At 38.3% G+C, this 20,698-nt stretch overlaps 4 protein-coding genes across 8 annotated transcripts; 2 read left to right on the plus strand and 2 right to left on the minus strand.

The window, feature by feature from the left end:
• Positions 1–548: 548 nt before the first annotated feature.
• LOC125476961 (PHD finger protein At1g33420-like) lies at positions 549–6,614 on the minus strand. 2 transcript variants are annotated; one of them, XM_048583675.1, is made up of 5 exons: positions 6,244–6,614; positions 5,002–5,128; positions 4,179–4,394; positions 2,693–3,313; positions 549–1,575 (listed from the first exon to the last, which is right to left on the minus strand). In XM_048583675.1, the coding sequence occupies exons 1-5, from the start codon at positions 6,572–6,574 to the stop codon at positions 738–740; spliced, it is 2,133 nt and encodes a 710-aa protein (XP_048439632.1). In that variant the 5' UTR covers positions 6,575–6,614; the 3' UTR covers positions 549–737. The 2 variants fall into 2 exon arrangements, with proteins under 2 accessions (XP_048439632.1, XP_048439636.1); XM_048583679.1 differs by lacking the exon at positions 4,179–4,394.
• A 4,849-nt stretch (positions 6,615–11,463) lies between these two features.
• On the plus strand, positions 11,464–14,656 carry LOC108867863 (uncharacterized metal-dependent hydrolase YabD). Its single transcript, XM_048583692.1, has 8 exons — positions 11,464–11,945; positions 12,006–12,079; positions 12,156–12,237; positions 12,679–12,729; positions 13,402–13,502; positions 13,611–13,764; positions 13,856–14,062; positions 14,316–14,656. The coding sequence occupies exons 1-8, from the start codon at positions 11,820–11,822 to the stop codon at positions 14,418–14,420; spliced, it is 900 nt and encodes a 299-aa protein (XP_048439649.1). The 5' UTR covers positions 11,464–11,819; the 3' UTR covers positions 14,421–14,656.
• Positions 14,521–18,415, minus strand: LOC125476967 (adenine DNA glycosylase). 3 transcript variants are annotated; one of them, XM_048583683.1, is made up of 7 exons: positions 17,725–18,413; positions 17,555–17,614; positions 16,695–16,814; positions 16,498–16,595; positions 15,758–16,290; positions 15,226–15,323; positions 14,521–14,882 (listed from the first exon to the last, which is right to left on the minus strand). In XM_048583683.1, exons 1-7 carry the CDS (start codon positions 18,154–18,156, stop codon positions 14,781–14,783), a joined length of 1,443 nt encoding a protein of 480 aa, XP_048439640.1. In that variant the 5' UTR covers positions 18,157–18,413; the 3' UTR covers positions 14,521–14,780. The 3 variants fall into 3 exon arrangements, 1 of the variants encoding a protein (XP_048439640.1); XR_007258255.1 differs by having other exon boundaries at positions 14,831–14,882; positions 15,226–15,512; positions 17,725–18,415; XR_007258252.1 differs by having other exon boundaries at positions 14,831–14,882; positions 15,226–15,592; positions 17,725–18,415.
• Positions 18,416–19,197: 782 nt separating this feature from the next.
• On the plus strand, positions 19,198–20,654 carry LOC125476979. Of its 2 annotated transcripts, none has more exons than XM_048583699.1 (5): positions 19,198–19,566; positions 19,748–19,835; positions 19,916–20,124; positions 20,233–20,305; positions 20,428–20,654. In XM_048583699.1, exons 1-5 carry the CDS (start codon positions 19,321–19,323, stop codon positions 20,583–20,585), a joined length of 774 nt encoding a protein of 257 aa, XP_048439656.1. In that variant the 5' UTR covers positions 19,198–19,320; the 3' UTR covers positions 20,586–20,654. The 2 variants fall into 2 exon arrangements, with proteins under 2 accessions (XP_048439656.1, XP_048439657.1); XM_048583700.1 differs by having other exon boundaries at positions 19,199–19,566; positions 19,751–19,835.
• Positions 20,655–20,698: the final 44 nt, after the last annotated feature.

Consider the following 20,698-nt stretch of genomic DNA (forward strand, 5'->3'; position numbering starts at 1 on the left):
TTCTTTAATTTTTAATTATTGATCTTATTTTTCTTTCAACTCCTAGTGAATTAGAAATAAAAATTCAAAAACCATGAATTGATAGTCCAATGGTAAATAACAGATTACGAGATTTTCTTAAAATTAAAAACTAAAGATTTCGGGTTAAAAATCCACGGCTGGTGTGGAAGCCAAACTTGTAAACAAGGGAAGGTTGAAATGCCTCTGTAAGTCTTCCCAGCCCCCGGAAATGATGGATAACCGTGGCTTGTCACTAATTGTCCCCCTTTAAATAAAAAGAAACAAAAATTCAAAAGAAAAGATTTTCTGTTTTTAATCAATGTGGCATTGTTATACAGTTGAAGTCTCACTAAATGTATAATAACTTGTGATGTACCGTTAGGTGTTCTAAATACACTGAAAATTTCCTCATTTATTTAGACTTACAGGTCCCAATCATGTGCCACATAATCAAACTAACGGAAGTTTTATCAGATTTAAACGGGGGGCGAAATTGATGAAGGTCATAAGATTATGAGTTGGCAGTACATGAGAGACCATTTGCGAAATAAAAAACCTTTTGTTATATTATTAAGAAAAAGTGTTGAGGCAGCCCGCCAACCACGGGGGTGGAAGAATATATACAAAGAGGAAGGAAGAAGAAGGCTTCTGTACATGTCGTTTCTGCGATCAAGAAAACCAACGTCTCTTCCCGAAACCAAAAACCAAAACCGCTTCCTCAACACCTCTAAATTAACTCAGCGAACATCGGGTGGGACGGTCAAACTACTCCCAGTGCAGCGGCTATCTCCGTCTACATTGGCAACAACCTCGTCTTTGCAAGGGCCGCCGGATTTCTCTACAGAGGCGGAGCTTTTGCATCTCTCGCAAAGAAATTTTGCAGGAACTGAATCAGAGTCGGGGATTCCAGTACATCTAGTGTGCCGCCACACGCCACAACCATCACAAGCCAACATTCTTTCTCCGTCATCATCCTTGGCCCCACACGTGCAATCTACTGTCCATCTTTCAGTCCCCCTTTCCATCCTAAACTTACTCCATACACTCTTTGCGTTGCACCTCCCTCTCACCCGAACAAGTTCGGCTGATCCTAACAAGTGCTTGACCTGGGTGGATTCATCAACATTGCCGCAGTCAAGCAACTCTTCAGCTTGAAACCTTTTTAATATCAAATACACATCTTGGAAAGCTTTCGATGCTGCTAGCTTGAGATCAGATACGGTAGCATTTGACAGGACAATCAGTTCGGGAGGAGGATTAATGAAGGAACATTCTTCAGATTCATCTGTAAATTCCACACTACACAAGACACATGTCACAGATGGGTCATTAGTTGACATCTTTTCAGGCTTGTAGTCTTTCACAAACTGCTTGCAGTCAAGTAGCTTCTCAGCTGAGCTGATTGCAAGATCCCTTGTTACCTGAGGCACGTCCTTCATCATAGTTTGGGGTTGGAGCATGTACTCATATAAGAAGCGCAAGTCCAGCACAAGAGTTTCTTCTGATATGCTGCTAGAGAGAGAAGAACTAGAGCAAGCAGTGCTTCCCTTTGATGAGACACTCCCAGCCACGAGTCTGGAGAACAGTTGACATACAATCTTCCTTAATAGTCAACACGTAAACATTACAAAGTAAAATGAACTAATTAGACATAGCTTCTAAGTTCTATGACAATAAGTTCCACAACTTGCAGAGTTTCAACTTCTAATAAACTATGCCAAACTGATATTTAAAACTCACAAGTTCTTAGAACTCTAAAATTCAAAATACACATATATCGACAGAAGTATATAACAGCATGCACAACAGGCACCAAAATGCGACTTTAATATTAAGACCCAAATAACTCCAGGGCATTTAGATCTTTATCTATGGTCGGATGTTTTGATACCAGGTTAAAAGCCGATGATTGTTTAATTTAGTAAACTTCATATGCAAATTGTAAAAACAGTTAAAAGTGTAAAGCTGGCCTGACCAAACTATGGTGGAGCTGGAAGAGTCGCAAAATGCATGATGTGCTCAAATGAAACTCGTATAAATGCTTGAGGAACACCTAGAAGGCAGATCTGGACACCACCTAGAAAAGTATGGCTCCAGAGAAGCTCATAAATCTGTGTCGATTGAGAAGTGTTTCCATGTGCATGTCCTTTACATACAGGACAATAAGGGTTTAAAGATAAACAAGAAAATAAAAATAAAAAATCTCGTACTAGTGAAGTTGAGCAAACCTGACAAGGAGTGTCAATGTGACTTTAGATGAATTGTTGAACGATGTAAAAATCTTGATCGTTCAATGTGTTTTAATTATCCCTATCTTAGTGAAGTGAAATTCAAAGCTTGACTGCAGAATGCACTTTGCGGAGAAATTGTGTAGGGATAACACGAAAATAAAACTCCTTTGCAATGACATTACTATAGAATTTCCAATCAAACGGACTTCAGCTCATAGTACCATCAATAGGCTTAACTGAAAGAGCACCTGAACTATACTAAATATATAGAGTATACTGAACATTGGGGAATGGCTAAAGAAGATTAAGGCTAAATGTACCAGAGAAAAAATAATAGTAAATGAATTTTATTCATTTTAAACTATAGAAACTAACCATATGAATTTTCTTTGAAGCAAATTAAAAATAAATAAATAAATGTTACCAGGGCAAATTCTCTGAGGATTAGAATGATAACTAACCTGTACTCAAAAGCCTCTGTATCAGGATTGTATCTGGAACAAACATGCATCCCATCCCCCACCATTTTCCCTCCAAGTTCCCTAAGGCAATAATCAAGGAGTTCTGGCGCAGCCACCTTAAACACAGCACGTTTAAGATTACGTGCACTTACCCAATTAGAACCAGAAACAGCACGCAACACTTTGAACATGGCCTCTTCAACATATTCAATATCACTCTTAGTCCATGTACACAAAACTCGTGAGGCGGAGGCGGTGCCTTGCTTCTTGCACATGGCATCATCAACCCTTGAGGAATATTTGTGAGCATCGTGGACCAAACTAATGAGGAAACCAAAGAGATCTCTTATATTGTCAAGCTTGCATTCTGAAAGAGACTGGTATCGCGAGATGATGTCATGGACGTGAGAACCATGGTTTTGACCTTGGGAAAGAAAGATGGACAACGGTAGGCTAGAGAGTGTTTCAACAGCCAATTTATAGGCATCACGAGTCAGAGCAAAACTACCAGCAGCAAATTCATAACCCCAATCACCATACCAGGGATGCCCTTTGATAATTGAATGAAGTAATCGATATTCCAACCCATACTTCTTTGACACATCCATCACACTGACCATTCTGCTCACGTGTAGAAAATGACAAATAGGAGTTTATGTCATGGAAGACTCGCAATAACTAAACAAAACAGGCAATGAAAACGACCATGTACAAATAAATTAATAAAAACAAAAACAACGCAATTTTTTTCGTGAAATCAACAAAGCTCTTAAAGGAATACATACATTAGCTCAGTGCATAGATTCTAAATTAATTACATAAAGGTATTCCTTCACATAAAAATAAAAAATACAAAACAACTAAGGGTGCTCTATATGCAACATAAAAACGTCAAACCTGAACACTAGTCCAAGTAGCGCGTTGGTATTTCATTCCCTCCATTACAAGGGTCATTATGGGTCCGATACTAATAGAGTACAGTCAAACCCTTAGGTAGGGCTTGTGCAGCCCTGTAATTTGAAGCAAAACAGAAAAAACACTTGCTAGAACTATAAGCGTGATAAAAAAGCAGGGATGTTGTGGGAGAGAAAAGTTTGTGCTGGTATTTTGTAATTACCATATTAATTGCATTTAACTTTTGAATTTATTTGAAACTAAAAGGACAATATTGACAGTATGCATCTCATAATCAAAGGGTTCCCTCTCCTAGGCCTTTTCAGAAATTAGTATATCTTGTGCGCCTCGAGCACAAGACTAACATATTATCTTACATTGTTGGGTGGTTGTTTTGCAAGATCTCGACTGAAGCTTTTAAAAACGCATTGTAGCAAGATAAATAAGGAGAGATAAAAACAGAGACAAGAATCATTGATTCCCTATTTTGTGCATTCTTGTACATTCAAGGCCCTCGGTAGTGCTTAAAGGGAAAAAAAAAAAAAGGGGAAAAAAAAAAAGAAAAAAAAAAAAAAAAAAAAAAAAGCCTAACCTGACTCCTAGTAATTTACAGAGCCGGTCCCAAAAGTCCATTATATGACATCCTGAAAGAACTCTTGAGCCACCTTCCCTTCCATTGACCCTAAGAAGGTGTCCAAAACCATTCGAATGGACTACTCCATGCAGAAGATGAGTTGTGTTCTCTAACTGGTTATAAACCCAGTCTTCAAAATCTTTTGTACTTGCATCAAGATTGCAAGATTTGCACCTATAACAAAGACACATCAACCACCATGTAAAATCACAACCCTATCAATGGTAGTCACAAGGTAGGAAATTAGCACGAATTCTTGTGTGAATCATTCAGTAATCTGATCCAACCAATTGCACAAATTATGCAAACCTAAAAGTTCCAGAGGAATCAGTCCCGTTCAAGGGGCACAATCTTACACTTGCAACCTCTTAATATTTCAACTCTGACAGTTCAAAAAGAATACGACGACACCAAAAGAATAAACAATTTTTTACAAATTTTAATTTTTTTATATTGTATGCGCCACAAAAGTTGAGATTGTAATTTGTTACTTGTAGCACATACAACTCCAAAATCTAAAGGAATATAATACACCAAAAACACAATTAAAAATATTTCCCTTACACATAAACAATAATTTTGAATTGCTTCATAAAATAATTTAAAAGATAGTGCCTCAATAAATCTATATGTATACCCAGACAACAAAAGGTCGACCTAAGTACAAAAAAAATGCAGAAGGAACAATAATATGATAAGAATGACCAGGGCCAGCCTTGAAGGGATAAATGTTAAGTGCATTAAAATAAACATATACAGATAAAAGTATTTAAGTCCTCACTTGGATTCGTAGATATGCACAACATCTCCACAGCACATACAAGGCTTGTGATATCCACCAATGGAATTACCATCAGCCTTAATAATAAAATGATAACGTTTCCCGCAAACTGGATGACCACTCCATCCTAAATGTTTGAAAAGGAATATAAAAGGTCAGAACTCACCTACGATGACCATTGTTGGTTGGTAACATTTTAGCAAAACATTCAAACAAGTAGTTCTATTCTAACAAAACCCTAAGATGATTACAATATCAAGGGCCCATGATCCCTAACCATAAACTAGAGTGCATAAGGTCAATTCCCTGCTTCAGTCGTACAAAATAAACGGAACAATAAAGTACCACAAAAGGCTCTGAATTGAGTTTCATGGCAGGTTGTAAAAGGTTGAATATTTGAAAATGGGGTTGGTCATTACTTCTTGGTCATGAATTTCTTTGCAGCCAGCACAAGTAACAGAAAAATATACAGTTGATAACTTCGAAGTGTGCTCAAAATCCACTAGAGTAAAACATTATTCAACCGCCTTCTAAAATGACACCCTAGTCACTTCAAAATATGAAGAACTCAGCACTTAATTCACTAGAGTTTACAAGAGACCGTTACGTGAATGATCTTGACATTCATATCACAATATTGTGGCATGTCCTATACATCATTAACCCTCTCTTAGGCTTTCGTATTAGGTTCAGTAATCGATTCAACGTATGTGTATGCCGTGACCAGACGAGCTTCATGAAAAGGTAAATACATGAAAAATCACGTTGTTTTACTTGTTAAAAAGCATTGAGGCTCGATAATTTGATGGCATTAAATCCCCAAGTAAAAGACTTTACATTGCAGAGGGCATATATGGAACAAGTTCACCGCCCCCGGCCACTAGTACGTGTAAGACTCTCCACACAGCCTTGTATCATTAGCCCGGGATGCCACGGTGGAGGTGAACCCGTCCCATATAAGTCATTCTCCTCCGAGTAGGGTAGCTGTGACGAATCAGACAAAGTTGGTGTGACTCATTTGTCCAGCCAGGGATGAGGGACCACGTAAGTCGCCTTCCGTAGGTATTATCTTCTCGTCCGTTTTCTCACGATACATAAGTTCAATGACAATAAAGTAAAAAGCTTCGAGCACTAAAGAATGTTTCAACTCGCGAGATTACTAGGATAATTTAAAACGGAATTTACAAGAAAAATAAAAGAAAAAGTAACGAGTTGGAGAAATGAGTGGGTGAGTGAACTCACCAACGACTCGGCAGTGATCACAATAGACGGATCTAGATCTGGCGACGTCCTCCTCCACGATGTCGAGACAGACGACGGCAGCGTCGGCTGGGGATGATGACGGATCGTCATCCCCGGCCCTGAAGAGGATCTGCCACGTCATGAGGTGAGGGGAGAGGGAAGAGGGCGGAGGCAGCAACGCGTGCTTAGAGATGAAATCCATGACGCTGCTCCTGAAGGGCCCCACGCGGCGGTTGGGCGACGCCGACGGGAACGTGAAGAAGTCATTGAGATCCGCCGTGATTCGCCTCTTCATCCTTTTCAGTGGTCGCTCGCTCACCACCATCACCATCGCGGCCTTCAGAGCTTCAGATCTAACCTGATTGGTTTCCAGAATAAAAGAGGAGGAGGAGGAGGAGGCGGCGGAGGAGGAGGAGGGCAGAGAGGAATATTCGGTAATAGTTATAATATTTTGGATTTTAGTGAGGGCTTTCTTTTCTTCTTCTTCTCTCTTGTTCGTGTCTCAACCCTCCTCCCATTCATTTTCGCCTCATAATAATAAAATTCGTTTCGAAATTCTCTTATTCCTTTTCCTTTTTCTTTTTCTTTTTCCTGAGAAAACTTGTTAAAAATTGGAGAACTGAAAAAAGAAAAAAAAAAACTTGAGGTGACTAAAACACCCTTACCATAACTTAGAGGTGGACCAGGTGGCCTCATGTTATAGGGAAAAGGACAGTGAGTACATCTCTAATTCAGCAAATAAAAATATCTGATAAAATTAGAATGTCTTACATCTTTTATATAGTTGTTAAATTAAACATTCATCATTTTTAAAGATTTGATTAAGGTATTTTGATCAATTGTCACCTCAATAATTTTCTACTTGTTTAATTTCCATGTCATTAATTATTTAAATGCTTTTATATAGAGGTATAAGGTAGGTTAGCAACTAATTGCCTATAATATAGGAATTTAATTTCGTCAATCCCGTTCCATGCATTAAATGACATTTTTGAAGGAAGATTTGTGAAAAACATGTTCATTTAAGCAACATCAATAGCATGCAATTAACAATTAAAGGCGGAATCATGCTTGTATGCACTTAAAACAAAACATTTACCCATGAAATTCAAAGCCTAGTAGATAGGTGAACCAAGACTCAACTCAAAACAAAGTGAGTTGAGAAATCAATACCTTTGTAGATTCCTCTTTGCATAAGCAAAGGCTAATCACCCAAAGAGAGGGCCTTCATTCCTTGCATCTTAGATCCATGGATTTGGATGGATGAAAAGGTTTCTCCAAGTTCCCAAAATTGAGAACCTCTAATGATTCATCACCAAGGCATAATGAAGAAGAAATGAGTGACCTTGGAGGAGTTTGATTGCTAGATGATCCCTCCAAGGTGGCCTAAATTTTAGAGAGAAAGGAGAGCTTGTGTTCTCATCCTTTCCCCAAAAATTACCACATGTAAATTTTAGGCTATAAAGTCCTTTATATAGTCCCTTCAAATAAGTGACCTAATGGAGCAAAAGCCCTATTCTTCTAACATGGCAAGCCTATAGGGTTTATTGGGCTTTCAAGCCCTTTGTTTATTCAAGTTGTCATACAACTTGAGTTAATGGGCTTGACATTCAAATCCCATTGGGCTTTGCGGCCCAAAACTAACCTGAGGTCTTTAACGAACTTATTCGTTTGATTAATTAACATATTAATTAATCCTAGCCTTAGATAAATAATTAAACCATTTAATTATTCTTACTCATCTCCGTTGTTTCTTCAAACTCTACCTTACTCGGTGAACGATCCATTAGGTTCCTTTTAGCGAGGCAGTGGGCGATTAAAACTCTTTCTAATCGATTGTGAATTGAAACTTACTTTCAATTCTCCCGTTAGTGATAATACACTTTTAGGGCTTCCACAAACCATGGTTGACGCCTAGCAGCATGTCATGGTTACCCAAGCTAATCAGAAGAGGTGGAGAACCTATTCAGTTTTAAGATTACAAATGCAATACGGTCTTTCTCTAATACAATACTCTTGACCACATTGTTTTGTTTGATAGTTAATTCATGTCTACTATCCAATGTGAGTCTTGTGCTTATATGATTACCTTGAATGTGATTTGGAACATATTCCTAAATCTCATTCATACTTTGGTCAAAGATTCTTAATCATATCATAGAGTATTCTCCCTCAAACAGTTTGAAGGTTAGAGATCCCTTGTTGCGCATTCACTTGCCTCCATGGCTAAGTGGCTTAACCCCAACGATGCCATGGACACCCTCCTGATGGAGTGACTTTGACATAATCAAAGATTAAGGACCTAACCACAAGACAACTGTGATGCCTCAGGTCAAAAGACTACTTTGCATTATCCCAACCATGAGTTCTCATGTGACATGAATATGAGAACTCCTCGTTGATCGTGTTCAGTGAACTCATTCTCTATTGAGCACCTACGTACTTGTCTTGATGTCACACACACCAATGACTCGAGACTAGTCACTCTCCCTGAGAGAAGACATAGCACGTATTGATCTTAACGGATTGTCAATGCCCAATTGACAATCCTATGATCAGGAACGTTTAGGATGTGTCAACGAAAGAATGGTCTCATGAATCTAACTTCTTTAGATCGCATTCTTCCAATCACATATTCCTTGGACTTATCGTTTAAGCATATAACATTTATATGAGACGGCTCAAACAATAATCTTTGCCCTTTACATTTAAACTACATTAGTTTGAAATGTCCGTAAAGTATCATCATATAATTGGTTTTAGGGCACATTTCCAACAATTTTTTTAATAAAATAAAATAAAAAATTAATTAACTAATTCCTCATTACCTTATTATCAATATTTTTTTTTAAAAAAAATCTCTTTCTATTAAAAATGTCTCAATAAAAGTCTTCAATATATATTTTTTCACGTATAGATATATTAAAAATATACTTAAAACTTATGGTACATTTGAGAACAAAAGTATCGACTTTTGGTATGTTTAGATGTACCATAAAACCAAATGTGCCAAAAATTTAAATGTACCATAATACCAAATATACCCATTGTTATGTAACCCTTTTGTATGTTTAGATTTCAAATATACAGAGAAACCAAATGTACCAAAATTTCAAATGTACCATAAAACCAAATGTGTCTATTGTCAGGTAACCCTTTTGGTACGTTTAGATTCCGAATGTACCAAAAGACCAAATGAACAAAAAATCACAAATGTACCACAAAACTAAATGTCTCTATCAAATAACCCTTTTGGTACATTTACATTCCAAATGTACTGAAAAATATAAAAAATCAAATCCACTATAAAACTAGATGTGTCCATATTATAGGAAACTAGACGTAGCTATATAATCAAACAAATCTTTATTATGTGTTGGGTCTTCTAAATAATAAAATCTGACAATTTTTTATTTATTTATAAATATTCTACTATATTCACAAAAAAAAAAGGTAAAATTATAACAAACAATAAAAAAATGCATAGAGATGGATAATAAATGCATAAATATAGGGATAAGAGGAAGAAAAAAAAAACAAAATGTCTAGGAAAAGTCGTGAAAAACTTAAATTCTAAACAAAATAAAAAAATGCATAGAGATGGATAATAAATGCATAAATATAGGGATAAGAGGAAGAAAAAAAAACAAAATGTCCAGGAAAAGTCGTGAAAAACTAAAATTCTAAACAAAATTGAACTTACGTGAAAACTAAAATTAATAACCAAAACTTTAGAAAAATGTTTGATCAAATTTTCAAAATGAGTGTATGCTTAGTCCAAAAAATTAAAAAAACCAGACGCCTATATCAAAACGTCCCAAAATATCCTCGGAACTTCTAATTGTGGCACTCAAGACCTCAAAGGAAGTCAGATATTCTTCACTTAAAAAATGTGTGATTTTTTTATGGTCTTAATTATCGTTTGAAATGTGACAACAAGGTTAAAAAAAATTTAATTTATAAATAAGTGTCAGTGAATGGTTAAAAATAGAAGAGCTATCTATTTTGAGTGTGGAAGATTTTATCTCAAAGATGCTAAAAAGGTGTATTGTCCAACAAAAAGTTGATTCAAACTTTGAATTCATAGAGCTCTTCAATTTCCGAGATGAGTCCAAGTCAATCTCTAGAGGCTCTTTCCAGATGTAGCAAACAGTTGTGCTTTCCAACCCTTTCCTACTCTCTATGGAATTGACTCTGCTAGGTACTTGGTTGGGAGTTGGCTATCCCGTGGTTTTTCTTTGCAGTGTCCTCTTGACCTTACCGTCAAGGCAAGGGTTCCGGTGGAGCTTTTGTTTAATCTTGAGGAATGTCAAGTTCACATCCCATGGTCTCTTTTAGGAGAAAGACTTACATGAAACGGATTCGTCGTTATGTGGAATTCTCTATTTAATAATGCATTGTGCAAAAGAATTTCATGTGATAATGTTGTTAACGCTCAAAATTAGGAGGTCAATATGGTCAATCATTGATGGGGCTCGAGATAAAAGATTAAGTGATAGATAAACCAAGTTTAAGTAGTTCATCTTAAAAATTGAACTACGTATGATCAGTATATGTTGATATGAATTAAAAAAGTGCTCTACAACAGTGTGATGTTAGTTTATTCATGTGTGTCTGATCACTTCAAAGATGGATGAGCCCTTAGTGAGCCCCAACAGCCATGGACTAGTACTTCACCGCTCTAGCATTACATTAAGTGTAGAAACGACTTGTTGGCTACTTCTTCACCATTTGATCGACGTGTGGAGGTGATGTGTCACTTGCTCAAGGCTAGTTGCTTCCCGAACGCTAAGTCTGACAACTTTTACGTCCCTTCATATACCTTTATTCTCATTAATGGCAAACGTGTAGCTTGAAGTTGGTGTCTGGATAGGCCTGTCTCTAGGCTTCATGCCATAAAATTGTTTTGTTCGTCAACTTGCTCGAGTGGTTGAAAAATACTCTATGATTAATCACTTATCTTCTTTGTCAATAGTCAAATTAGACCTGCAAGCGATCGTTGTTAATCCTTGTAATGGTGCTCTGTCATGTAGTTTCATTAGACTGGCCCATAAGCCCAAGACTTTGATTTTCTCCTCTCGTAGGCCCTCTCTATGCTCCACTTCAATGAATCCACTGTAGTGAAAGAAGTATCAACAGTTCATAGTATTAAATGACGAGAAAGAGAAATGGAAGTAAATTATTATCCGCCGCCTTATCCTCTTCCCCAGGGTCCCGAGTCCTGAGTCCCTGACAATATCGTGCTGCTAGGGGCGTTACACCCAAATGCTCCGCGTGCCGCAAAAGGCCTTGGGGGGCGAGCGACTAAAATTGGATAGGAAACCCTCCTTTTTATTAAATAAATAGTCTTTAATCACTAACGGCGTGGGGTCCACAAGATAACTCCAAAACGGTGTACTCATGTGGCTGACTTAACGAATAAACCGAATTGCGCGAGGAGAGACCCATCCAGTGACACCGGTCCGGCTGCCTCCAGTCCACCGCTCTCTTTGGCTTTGGAGCTTTGGCTTGGCTGCAAAACAAGTAGCACCTGGGGCAATTTGCAATTTCGCAGCAGAGAAAGGCGGCAGAGGCAGATGATGAAATTGTTTGACGCGCACTGTCACCTGCAAGACCCAAGAATCTTTGACAAGGCGCCCCAATTGATTGCAGCAACCCTCGATTCTGGCGTCGTTCGTTTTGCCGTCAATGGAGTCTCTGAGGTACCTTTTCCCTTTTCTTATTGTTAATAATTTAGTCACCAATCTAATATTATCTTTCAGAAAGATTGGCACTTGGTCAAGCAGCTTGGGGAGTCCTATCCTTGCGTAATTCCATGCTTCGGTCTCCATCCCTGGTAAATCTCTCTCTCTCTCTCTCTCTCTCTCTCTCTCGTCGAGAATCGAGATTCAAGGTATGCTGTGTATGTGTAGGTTTGTTGCAGAGAGGACGCCAAATTGGCTTAACACTTTAAAACAATTCTTCGAGTCTACGCCCTCTGCAGCAGTTGGAGAGGTTGGCACTTGAATCCTTAGTTTATTTTGATACCTTATGTTTAGATGTATGCAAATGTACGATTCGGATTTTAATCAATGACTCCAAGTGAGGAGCTCCATTTTGATAATCCCTACTTTTATGCTGCAAAAGCTTGATTTCATTGGGAAACGCCAAACATTTCAATTGATCTTGATAAAAAGTTCAGGTAACCAACATGTATGTAACTTGGCTTTTGGGTTGAACTTATGGTTTTAACATTCATTAGTTCTAGCTACCCCATCTGAGGGGTTCTCCGTGCTATCTAATGATGACGTTTATGTGTTAAGCTTTTGATGTGTCATCAATTCTTTTGATCACATCAAGTTCTATTCTTTGCAATAGTGGAATTTATATATTCCAAGATCTTCGTATACAAGAATAAATGAATCTCTAAATTCTAACACAACCGTGTAAATTCAGATAGGCTTGGACAAGGGTTCGCATGGGAAGAAGGTCGATTTCGCGGATCAGGTTCTTATCATTCCAACCCAATTTTTGAAGTGCTCATATAAGTTGGTCATCTCTTCTCATCGGAACTAATTGTGGGATGACTTGCTTTCTGTTTATACGTTGTGGATATCTTGACCACTTTTGTAATCTTATTGCCATAAGCAAGAAAATTTCGTTTCTTTCTCCCAACAAAAAAATAATAATAATTATATGTAACACCCTAGGAAACGTAGATGAAAAAAGGGTTTTCAGGGCATTTCTAAACTTCTTATAAAATGTATGTAAAGAGTAAAAATAACAATTATTTAACTTTTGCATACCTCTATACCCTTCTATCAATTTCCTTAAGAGATAGATTGCCTCCATAGTCGAGCGCCTTGGCATGAACCCCAATTGATTGTCAATAACCGTGTCTCTTGCCTCAGTCTATGCTCAATTACTCTCTCCCAAAGCTTCAAATGTATGAGTCATTAACTTAATACCCTTATAGTTCATTTTCTTTTTGATAATTTTTTTTTTCCCGAAGCTTCATTGTATGAATCAATTACTCTCTCCCAAAGCTTCATTGTATGACTCATTATCTTAATGGCTGATTAAAATTATTTTTTTCCCTTCTATTTATGACCATTTTCTTTTTTACAGAATGATCAATTTAGTCCTTAAAATTGTAAATGTGTAAGGTTTCCACTGCAGGTTAATGTATTCAGGCAACAACTTGAACTTGCAAAAGAGTTAAAAAGGCCAGCATCCATCCATTGTGTCCAAGCTTTTGGTGACCTTCTTCAGATAATGAAGTACATAGATGCTGCCGTTTTCTCTATTATGTTAATCGTAGCTTGTAATTTATGAGGTTTATCCAAAGTAATTCATCTATAAATGCCTCATGCATATTTCCTTGTCAGATCTTTAGGGCCTTTTCCTGCTGGCGTGATTCTTCATTCTTTCCTGGGTTCTGCTGAAATGGTTCCTGAATTTGCCAGTCTTGGTGCTTACTTTTCGTTCTCTGGATTTCTCATGTCCATGAAATGTAAACAAGGCAAGAGGATGCTGAAGATGGTAGTTCCATATTTGGATTGGACGTGTGTGTGTGTCTGTATACGTTATACATTATTGGATCCGATTTCTGTTATAAATTGTTCTTTTGTAGGTACCTTCTGAAAGAATATTACTGGAGACAGATGCACCTGATGCATTACCAAAGTCTGAGTTAGGTTCTCTGCATCTGGTTGAAGGAGATGCTTCCTTCCCTAAAGAGCTTCAGTCGCAAGAAATTTCCTCAGCTCCAGTGGCTAGTGCAAGCGATGCTGTAACACTTCCAAAAGAAGTACTAAATCACCCAGCAAATATTCACAATGTAAGTGTTTTACAACTCGAATCTTGCCCATTATCCCTGTTAAATATGTTCGTTTTTGTTGTCATTCTAGTTTCAAGTCTACGGCCATTGTTCATAACCCTAAACCGTAAACCCTTGTGATTAAATCTTTTTACATGAATCTCTTGGACCCGTAGGTGCGTGTTTTGATACTTGTTCCCTATGGTTAGTCTGTATACAAACGGGTAGTGTATTTTATTTACTTTTAAAGTTGAACATCATTTCTCAATGGCAGGTACTCATCTATGTCGCATCTTTGCTAGAGATGACCACAGAAGAACTTGCTGAAATAAGTTACCATAATGCAGTGCGCTTATTCTCTTACGATGTAGGAAGCTAAATATTACCTGCAACTCCAGTTCTTGTTTCAGATCGGAACTAAACGGTAGTTTGGATTTCTGTGGCCGGCTTTTGTAACAAATTCTCGTGCACAAAGCAGATAAAAAGCGTGTTTGTAATATTATCGTGTACTCCAGTTACTTGTTTCAGATTTGAATGTCTTAAATTTATATCAACAGAAGTGACTGTCGAAAGTTTGACCCAATGGTCGAGATAAAATGACACACTAGTTTTCAAGAGGCTCTCTTGTAAATCAACGACGTGCGAGTGCCCGATCTCAGATGAACTAAGCAGTGCAGTCACTTGGCTGAGAATGTCAATACTTCAAATGATCCACAGCATGTCCTGCTCCAGGATCATTCTATTTTGTTCGAGACGCTTTGCATCGTTTCATTTTCTTGCTTTCCAAGGCAGGACCATATGGCAACTGTTCTCGCTTAAATTTTTGAACCATAGTGTAAACCTGCATCAGGATGACAAACCAGAGTGCAAACGCATTTTTATAAATAAAACACAAAGGTCTGTACTCGAACAGATAATAAAAACTTACGATTTCATCATATTCTTTTGGTGCCGGTGCCACTGGCTTATTCGGCATTCAAGTTCAACATAGATGATATCTAGGCTACTTAGTATGGTGTTTTAAACTTTCTGATGTGGATTTTGAGAAGAATCAATCGACAACGTAAACAAAATCAAATAAGAAAAATGAACCCAGAAATGTCTGATAGAATCACTTCTTTGGTATAAACTAGATTTCGAAATAGCAAATTCAGAAGCTTCGATATGTTGAAGTATGACATCACCTTTCTTACACCAGATGTCAACCCCAGGCTTGAAAGGACCTTGGCATCTACGCATTTCCAAGGCACGGTTTCTTTGAGCTGCTTGCTAACCATCCCACCTTCGTGCCAATGAAAAGCAAACTACGATTAAGAATATCTCCAGAAACAGTGCATGATTGTACTACCACGCCTTTGGTGCGGGTTAATAGTTTTGGTTCCAGTGACTTAAGATTAATGAAGTAGTAAAAATGATGTACAGCAGCTCCGACTTTCGAGCAGCTACTCAAATCCTTCTCGGACACAGTTCACTGAATTTACCAACTGCCATGTTAGGTGTTTCCAAAATTCTAATGCAGAGAAGCTGCAAATATCCCTGTAGAAAATGCAGCTATACATACAAATTGCAATTCAATAAGTTTCTAAAACGATATCTGTCTTATTTTATATTGTTATGATATAGATAGCTAAAATTAAATTTTTTCAAATTCATTTTTTCAAAATAAGCACTTTTTGATACTTAATAGTGTGAGAAGAGAAAGAGATGGAGATCAACCTTTTATATGTAACACCAACCATTCCACGTACATCTTGAGACGAATGTGAGAGAAAACATGGACATATTCTCCAACATATTCCCTTGAAGCTATGTCGCAGGGGTTAAGTCTAAAATGTTTATTTAAATATTTGTCGATTTCTTCTCTCCTAGTGACCAAGTCAGCTTCTCCAGCCAGCAGGACAGACGGGAACTCCCAGAGGCCAGCAAGCAACCCTTCATCAGGTCGTTTTACAAGAAGAAACCCATTGTTGATTTGGTGCCTGTCTGATGGTTCCTCATCTCCTAATATTTCGACAACACATACAGCAGAAAAATCACGTCTCTGTTTGGCCTTTACCACCTTAACTGGATAATCTGTAACCAGCACTGAACTATCATGCCTAGAGATTGACAGTGCACGACATTGGCCTGATGCAGGACATGAGCTGCAGCTTGGACTCAATGGGGTACATACAGTTGCGCCAAGCTCCATGAGGGCCTGATTGAAATCCCCAGGCTGGAAAGGATCAACTAACTGAGCTGCTAGTTTCCTGTTTCACACGCACGTTAAAATCAGATAGCGATGATAGCATTCTCATTAGATAAGTTAGCATTTGATCCATTGGCATCATTTTCTGCATTTACTACACATCTATGTGATAGCATTTTAAAAAGTCCAAAAGTTTGTTACCCTTTAAAAAGGAATTTCAAATCCTGTAAAAGAACAATGCAGTGATTCCATAAACAAAAGAGCTCACCAAAATTTCTTGACAGTCAAAGAGTCTTTTGGATTGGCAGAAATAGCCCTTAGTCTAGCGATCACCCTTATTACATTTCCATCAACCACAGGAACCACCTGAAAGATAACTCTTAGAACATGCTCCTTCTTGATTAAAGAAAAATCAAAGAAATTTGTTTTTGCGTCCGACTCAAACCTAGCAGAGAAGTTACTCACCTCTTTAAATGCGATCGAAGCGATTGCTCCAGCTGTATAGTCTCCAATTCCCGGAACTTTTCGTAGTTGAGAAACTGTTTTAGGAAATTGAACTCCTTCTGCAACAATCATTCTAGCTCCCTAACAATTTGAACAAAAAAAAAAAAGAAAAAACAGAGAGACTGAAACCAGGGCATGTTTTCTATAGAAATACGAAAAAATAGAACTGCCTGTCATTTCAAAATTTATTGTTACTTCTTTGTTATAAGAAGAGATTTATTATTTTCAAATGAGATCATTGACAACAACAAAATTTTAGGACAAGAAAAGGTCCAAAGGCCTTCATTGTAAAACTAGAGTATACAAGATGAAGATGGAATCCTGCACAGACAATAAGTGAATCCGTTTATTTGTTTTTCATATTAATAATCTCACATGACAATAAGTGAATAAAAACCAATGCAAAGAGAGAACACAGGAATAAACATGTGCTACACCTCAATACAAAGGTAGCAGCCATACCCTAAACCCTAAGCCCTAAACTCTAAACCCTGGGGCTACGCATGAGTTGACTACAGAAAGGCATAAACAACTTCCTAAACCCTAAACCCTGAGGGTAGGTACACATGAGTTGACTACATAAACGCGTAAGAAACTTGACGAAAAATTCAATTAAACGGAACAAGACTAGTAACTTGAGGGATTGACAACATACTATAATGTGGACACAAGTAATCTTAAACCCTAAGTGTTCCACCTCACAGCTTTATTGAGCGGATTATAATCTTAGGTTTCCATATCACACAAATTAACACTGATTCAAGTGGTGCCTTTAGCGGAGTTTAGAACAGCTGACTGAAACAAGAATGAAGAGAAAGCACCTCTAAAAGAAATCGGGCGCGTCGGTAGTAGCCCAAACCTGCCCACATTTCATTCACCTCCTGCAAAACAAAAGATTGGATTGCTTTTGTTCTTGCTTTGGCATTTCAAAAATTCAAATGTGAAGCAAAAAGATTGGAGCTTTCGGGAAGTTAATGGGAAAGAAAGTGACCTCAAGAGAAGCCCGGGCGAGGTGGTGAATGGTGGGCCATTTGAGCAGCCAACGGTGGTAGTACTGAATAACAGTCTGAACCCTCGTCTGTTGCAGCATCACTTCCGAGACCCACACTCTGTAGGCTCTTATCTCAAGGTCCTCTCCATCTTCCACTTCTCTCCACGGCAGCTCTCTTCGGTAGAGGCCGTACCATTCCAGCAGAGACTTCCTAATTCTCTGGGTCTCCTCTTCGCTGAACAAATCTCCTATATCTTCGATGTCTTGTACTTCCTTTTCCTTGGCCGATTGCCGTCGCCTCTGGGTTTGTCTTTGCGACGCCGGTGCTGCTCTTTTAGTTGTTGTTTTTGGATCGGGAACAACAACAACTGCATTCCCCATATCCTTCTTGCTTCGGCTGCTACTCTTGCTCCTGGTCCTGTCCGAAATCATGACGTCGATTTTAACTACACTTAGTGCCTGTGGGGGGCTCGCGGCATGCAGCAAATATTGTGCCGTTGTGAAAACCTAAATACAGGGAAGGAAAGGCAACTGGGATTCAAATCAAAAGAGCCGAACGACGCCCGCACAGTGCAGAGAGAGGTCCGTGGGGAGGGAGGGAGGGACGGACTCCAATATTAAATTGAATTTGTTTTTACTTTAATTTGAAACCAAAATTTTCTTTCGCTTCTGATATAGATAACAGTTGTTATAAATAGGCGAAAGAGAGAGAAGGTTTGCTGAGGGTTGAAGTGGAACGATATCAATGGATCACATTTTCTCGCTATCTTTATTTGTTTTGGATATGGGAGATAGATGTAAAGAAAATGTAAAAGAAACTTGCATGTGTTGTAAAATTGTGAGGATGAATGAATGCCACAGTAAAGTAAAGGAGATTTGGGAATAATAGGGAATAGTTGTTGTGTGGTGCTTTCAAATTTGTAATCATTTTGTCTGTTTGGTTAGTTACGGGTGTTGCTCTATATAAAGAGCACGATCACAATACAAACAACACTGCGAAAGAAAAGAACTGAAAGCAATAATATCAGTATCCCTCCCTTCCTCTTTTTACTTGCAATTCTTTTGTGTTACGAAACTAAACAGTGTAATATTTTGTACTCGCTTCGTTTCTGTCCCTAGCAAAAGTTTTCTGTCTAACTTTTGCCTATTTATAACAGTATGAAGAAATTTCTGTTGTTGTTTGCGCTTTGTTGCTCACAAGGGAAAAGTTGAAGTTGGCTGTTTTAGGTCTCTATTCGGAGTCTCAACATGGTTCCTTTATATAGGTAAATATAACCGACTTACATTCACTATGTAGCACAAAAGTAAGAAACTATTCTATCTATGCAAATAAACTATTTTACCAACATGGCATCCATACTTACAACAAGAATTTTGTTGCCTACTGAATTCTAAAAATGGATGGTTCAATTTTTTGGTTGACTAAAGGGTAAACGCAAGCGCAAGGTTTCGTCTTTTATTTCAGTTGAACAAATAATGTGAATCGAGCCGCTAAGGAAATGAGGGCCAGGCCCAAAGGCCCAAAAGAGAATTTGGGACTCGTTAGAGAGCTAGATGAGAGAAAATGGAAGAGCTTCAATCTCAGCCTTTCGTTGAATGATAGGCCAAGAGAAGAGAAGATGGTTTTGTTTCAGTGGCGAATTGAGCTCCAAATTGATCACCAAGCAAGCAAGCATGGCTTTGGCTATTCTTTCTCTGCCCAAACCATCTCCTCCGCAGGTTCAGCTTCATGCTCTTCAATGTCGACGACGACGACAGCCAAATGGAAAGCATTTGGCAGAATTCTCAGCTCTCCCCAAGTCATCAGCCCGCCTTCCTTTTCGAAGGAAGACCTCAAACCATGTGAGTACTGAGCACTGCTATTTCTGGTTGTCTTTTACCATTCAACAAACTTAGGCATTTTAAAAAACTTGCCAAACTTGTATGTGCGAAAAATGGTGCGTAGAAATCATTTCCCGTCGATCATATGCTTAACTTTGAGACCAACCCTAACAAAAAGGATGTTATGTTTCATCTGGTTTAGCAGGAAATGATGAAAAGTAAAGTGGTAGCATCTCAAAGAAAAAGAAACATTGCCTGGTCTGCTTTGCAAGAATCATCCACTTCCACCGGTGAGTTGCTCTATTTTCACAATGTATGGCAGGGATTCATTGCCTTGTGATTACATCTTTTTGCCCCGTTTACGTACTAGCTGATGCTGCTGCTGCTGATACAAGTACGAAGGAGGTTAGAACAGCTGATCAAAAAGCAGCAGCTCCGGCGAAGCCTAAAGTTGCAGCGAAAGCTCCAGTGAAGGCGTTGCCTCAAATGATGGAGGAGGACGTTATCCCGCCATTGAAAGCAATACTCCAAACTCAAGATGAACTCTCTGATATTGAGCTTTGTTTTCAAGACAACAGGGTCAGCTCAGCTACCTGTATATACTAATTGTCTTTCAACTTTCATTTCTTCGTTCCTAGCATTTTCATTTATAATTGTTCTCGAATCGACGTGTTCTACGTGCTACAGCTGGAAGGTTCCTTTATAAAGAAGGGCAATACCTACTCGTTTTGGGTCTTCTTTCCCAGTGGAGTCCTCACAGGTACCTCTTGCCTTGCATTGTCAACAATGTCAAGTCTTCAATTTATTGATTGATGGGTTGCGCACAGTTCAACGAATGCATTTACAGAAAACTGAGATTAGCAGAATATGGTATGCATGCAGGTCCAAAGGGGTTTTCGCTGTCTTCGTATGGCTCAGAAGCGAGCACTGTTGAGCCTTTTCTCGTTGATGAGAAGAAAATCACAGCAAAACATATTGTCTTTTGGGTTGAAAAGCGTTTAGCCGCTCAAGGAATCATTCCTGTCTGGAAATTAGACTAGTTTCAAATATATTTGAAAGTCCATTGTCGAAGTCAGTCGATGCTCAGAGGCTGTGATGAGTTTACCAAGTTAAAAGGAGTTTTAGAGCTCGAGACATTGTCGCTGATTACTCA

The sequence above is a fragment of a genome, unplaced genomic scaffold, assembly GCF_019419815.1.
Source record: "Pyrus x bretschneideri cultivar Hongxiangsu unplaced genomic scaffold, Pyrus_bretschneideri_v1 Contig1, whole genome shotgun sequence".
Taxonomy (NCBI): Eukaryota; Viridiplantae; Streptophyta; class Magnoliopsida; order Rosales; family Rosaceae; genus Pyrus; species Pyrus x bretschneideri.

Bases quoted from the DNA above. Each gene is read 5' to 3' on its own strand.
- LOC125476967 (XM_048583683.1), bottom strand. From the start codon at position 18,156: ATGATTTCGGACAGGACCAGGAGCAAGAGTAGCAGCCGAAGCAAGAAG. The intron at 16,596-16,694 runs GTGAGTAACTTC...GTTATCTTTCAG, and splicing joins CTTCGATCGCATTTAAAGAG to GTGGTTCCTGTGGTTGATGG. The intron at 14,883-15,225 runs GTGATGTCATAC...ATCCTGATGCAG, and splicing joins TGACATCTGGTGTAAGAAAG to GTTTACACTATGGTTCAAAA.
- LOC108867863 (XM_048583692.1), top strand. From the start codon at position 11,820: ATGATGAAATTGTTTGACGCGCACTGTCACCTGCAAGACCCAAGAATC. The intron at 12,730-13,401 runs GTTCTTATCATT...TTTCCACTGCAG, and splicing joins AGGTCGATTTCGCGGATCAG to GTTAATGTATTCAGGCAACA. The intron at 13,503-13,610 runs GTACATAGATGC...TTTCCTTGTCAG, and splicing joins GACCTTCTTCAGATAATGAA to ATCTTTAGGGCCTTTTCCTG.
- LOC125476961 (XM_048583675.1), bottom strand. From the start codon at position 6,574: ATGGTGATGGTGGTGAGCGAGCGACCACTGAAAAGGATGAAGAGGCGA. The intron at 4,395-5,001 runs GTGAGGACTTAA...TCTTTGTTATAG, and splicing joins GTGCATATCTACGAATCCAA to GTGCAAATCTTGCAATCTTG. The intron at 1,576-2,692 runs GTTAGTTATCAT...ACTGTTCTCCAG, and splicing joins ACAGAGGCTTTTGAGTACAG to ACTCGTGGCTGGGAGTGTCT.
- LOC125476979 (XM_048583699.1), top strand. From the start codon at position 19,321: ATGATAGGCCAAGAGAAGAGAAGATGGTTTTGTTTCAGTGGCGAATTG. The intron at 19,836-19,915 runs GTGAGTTGCTCT...TTTACGTACTAG, and splicing joins AGAATCATCCACTTCCACCG to CTGATGCTGCTGCTGCTGAT. The intron at 20,125-20,232 runs GTCAGCTCAGCT...TACGTGCTACAG, and splicing joins TTTGTTTTCAAGACAACAGG to CTGGAAGGTTCCTTTATAAA.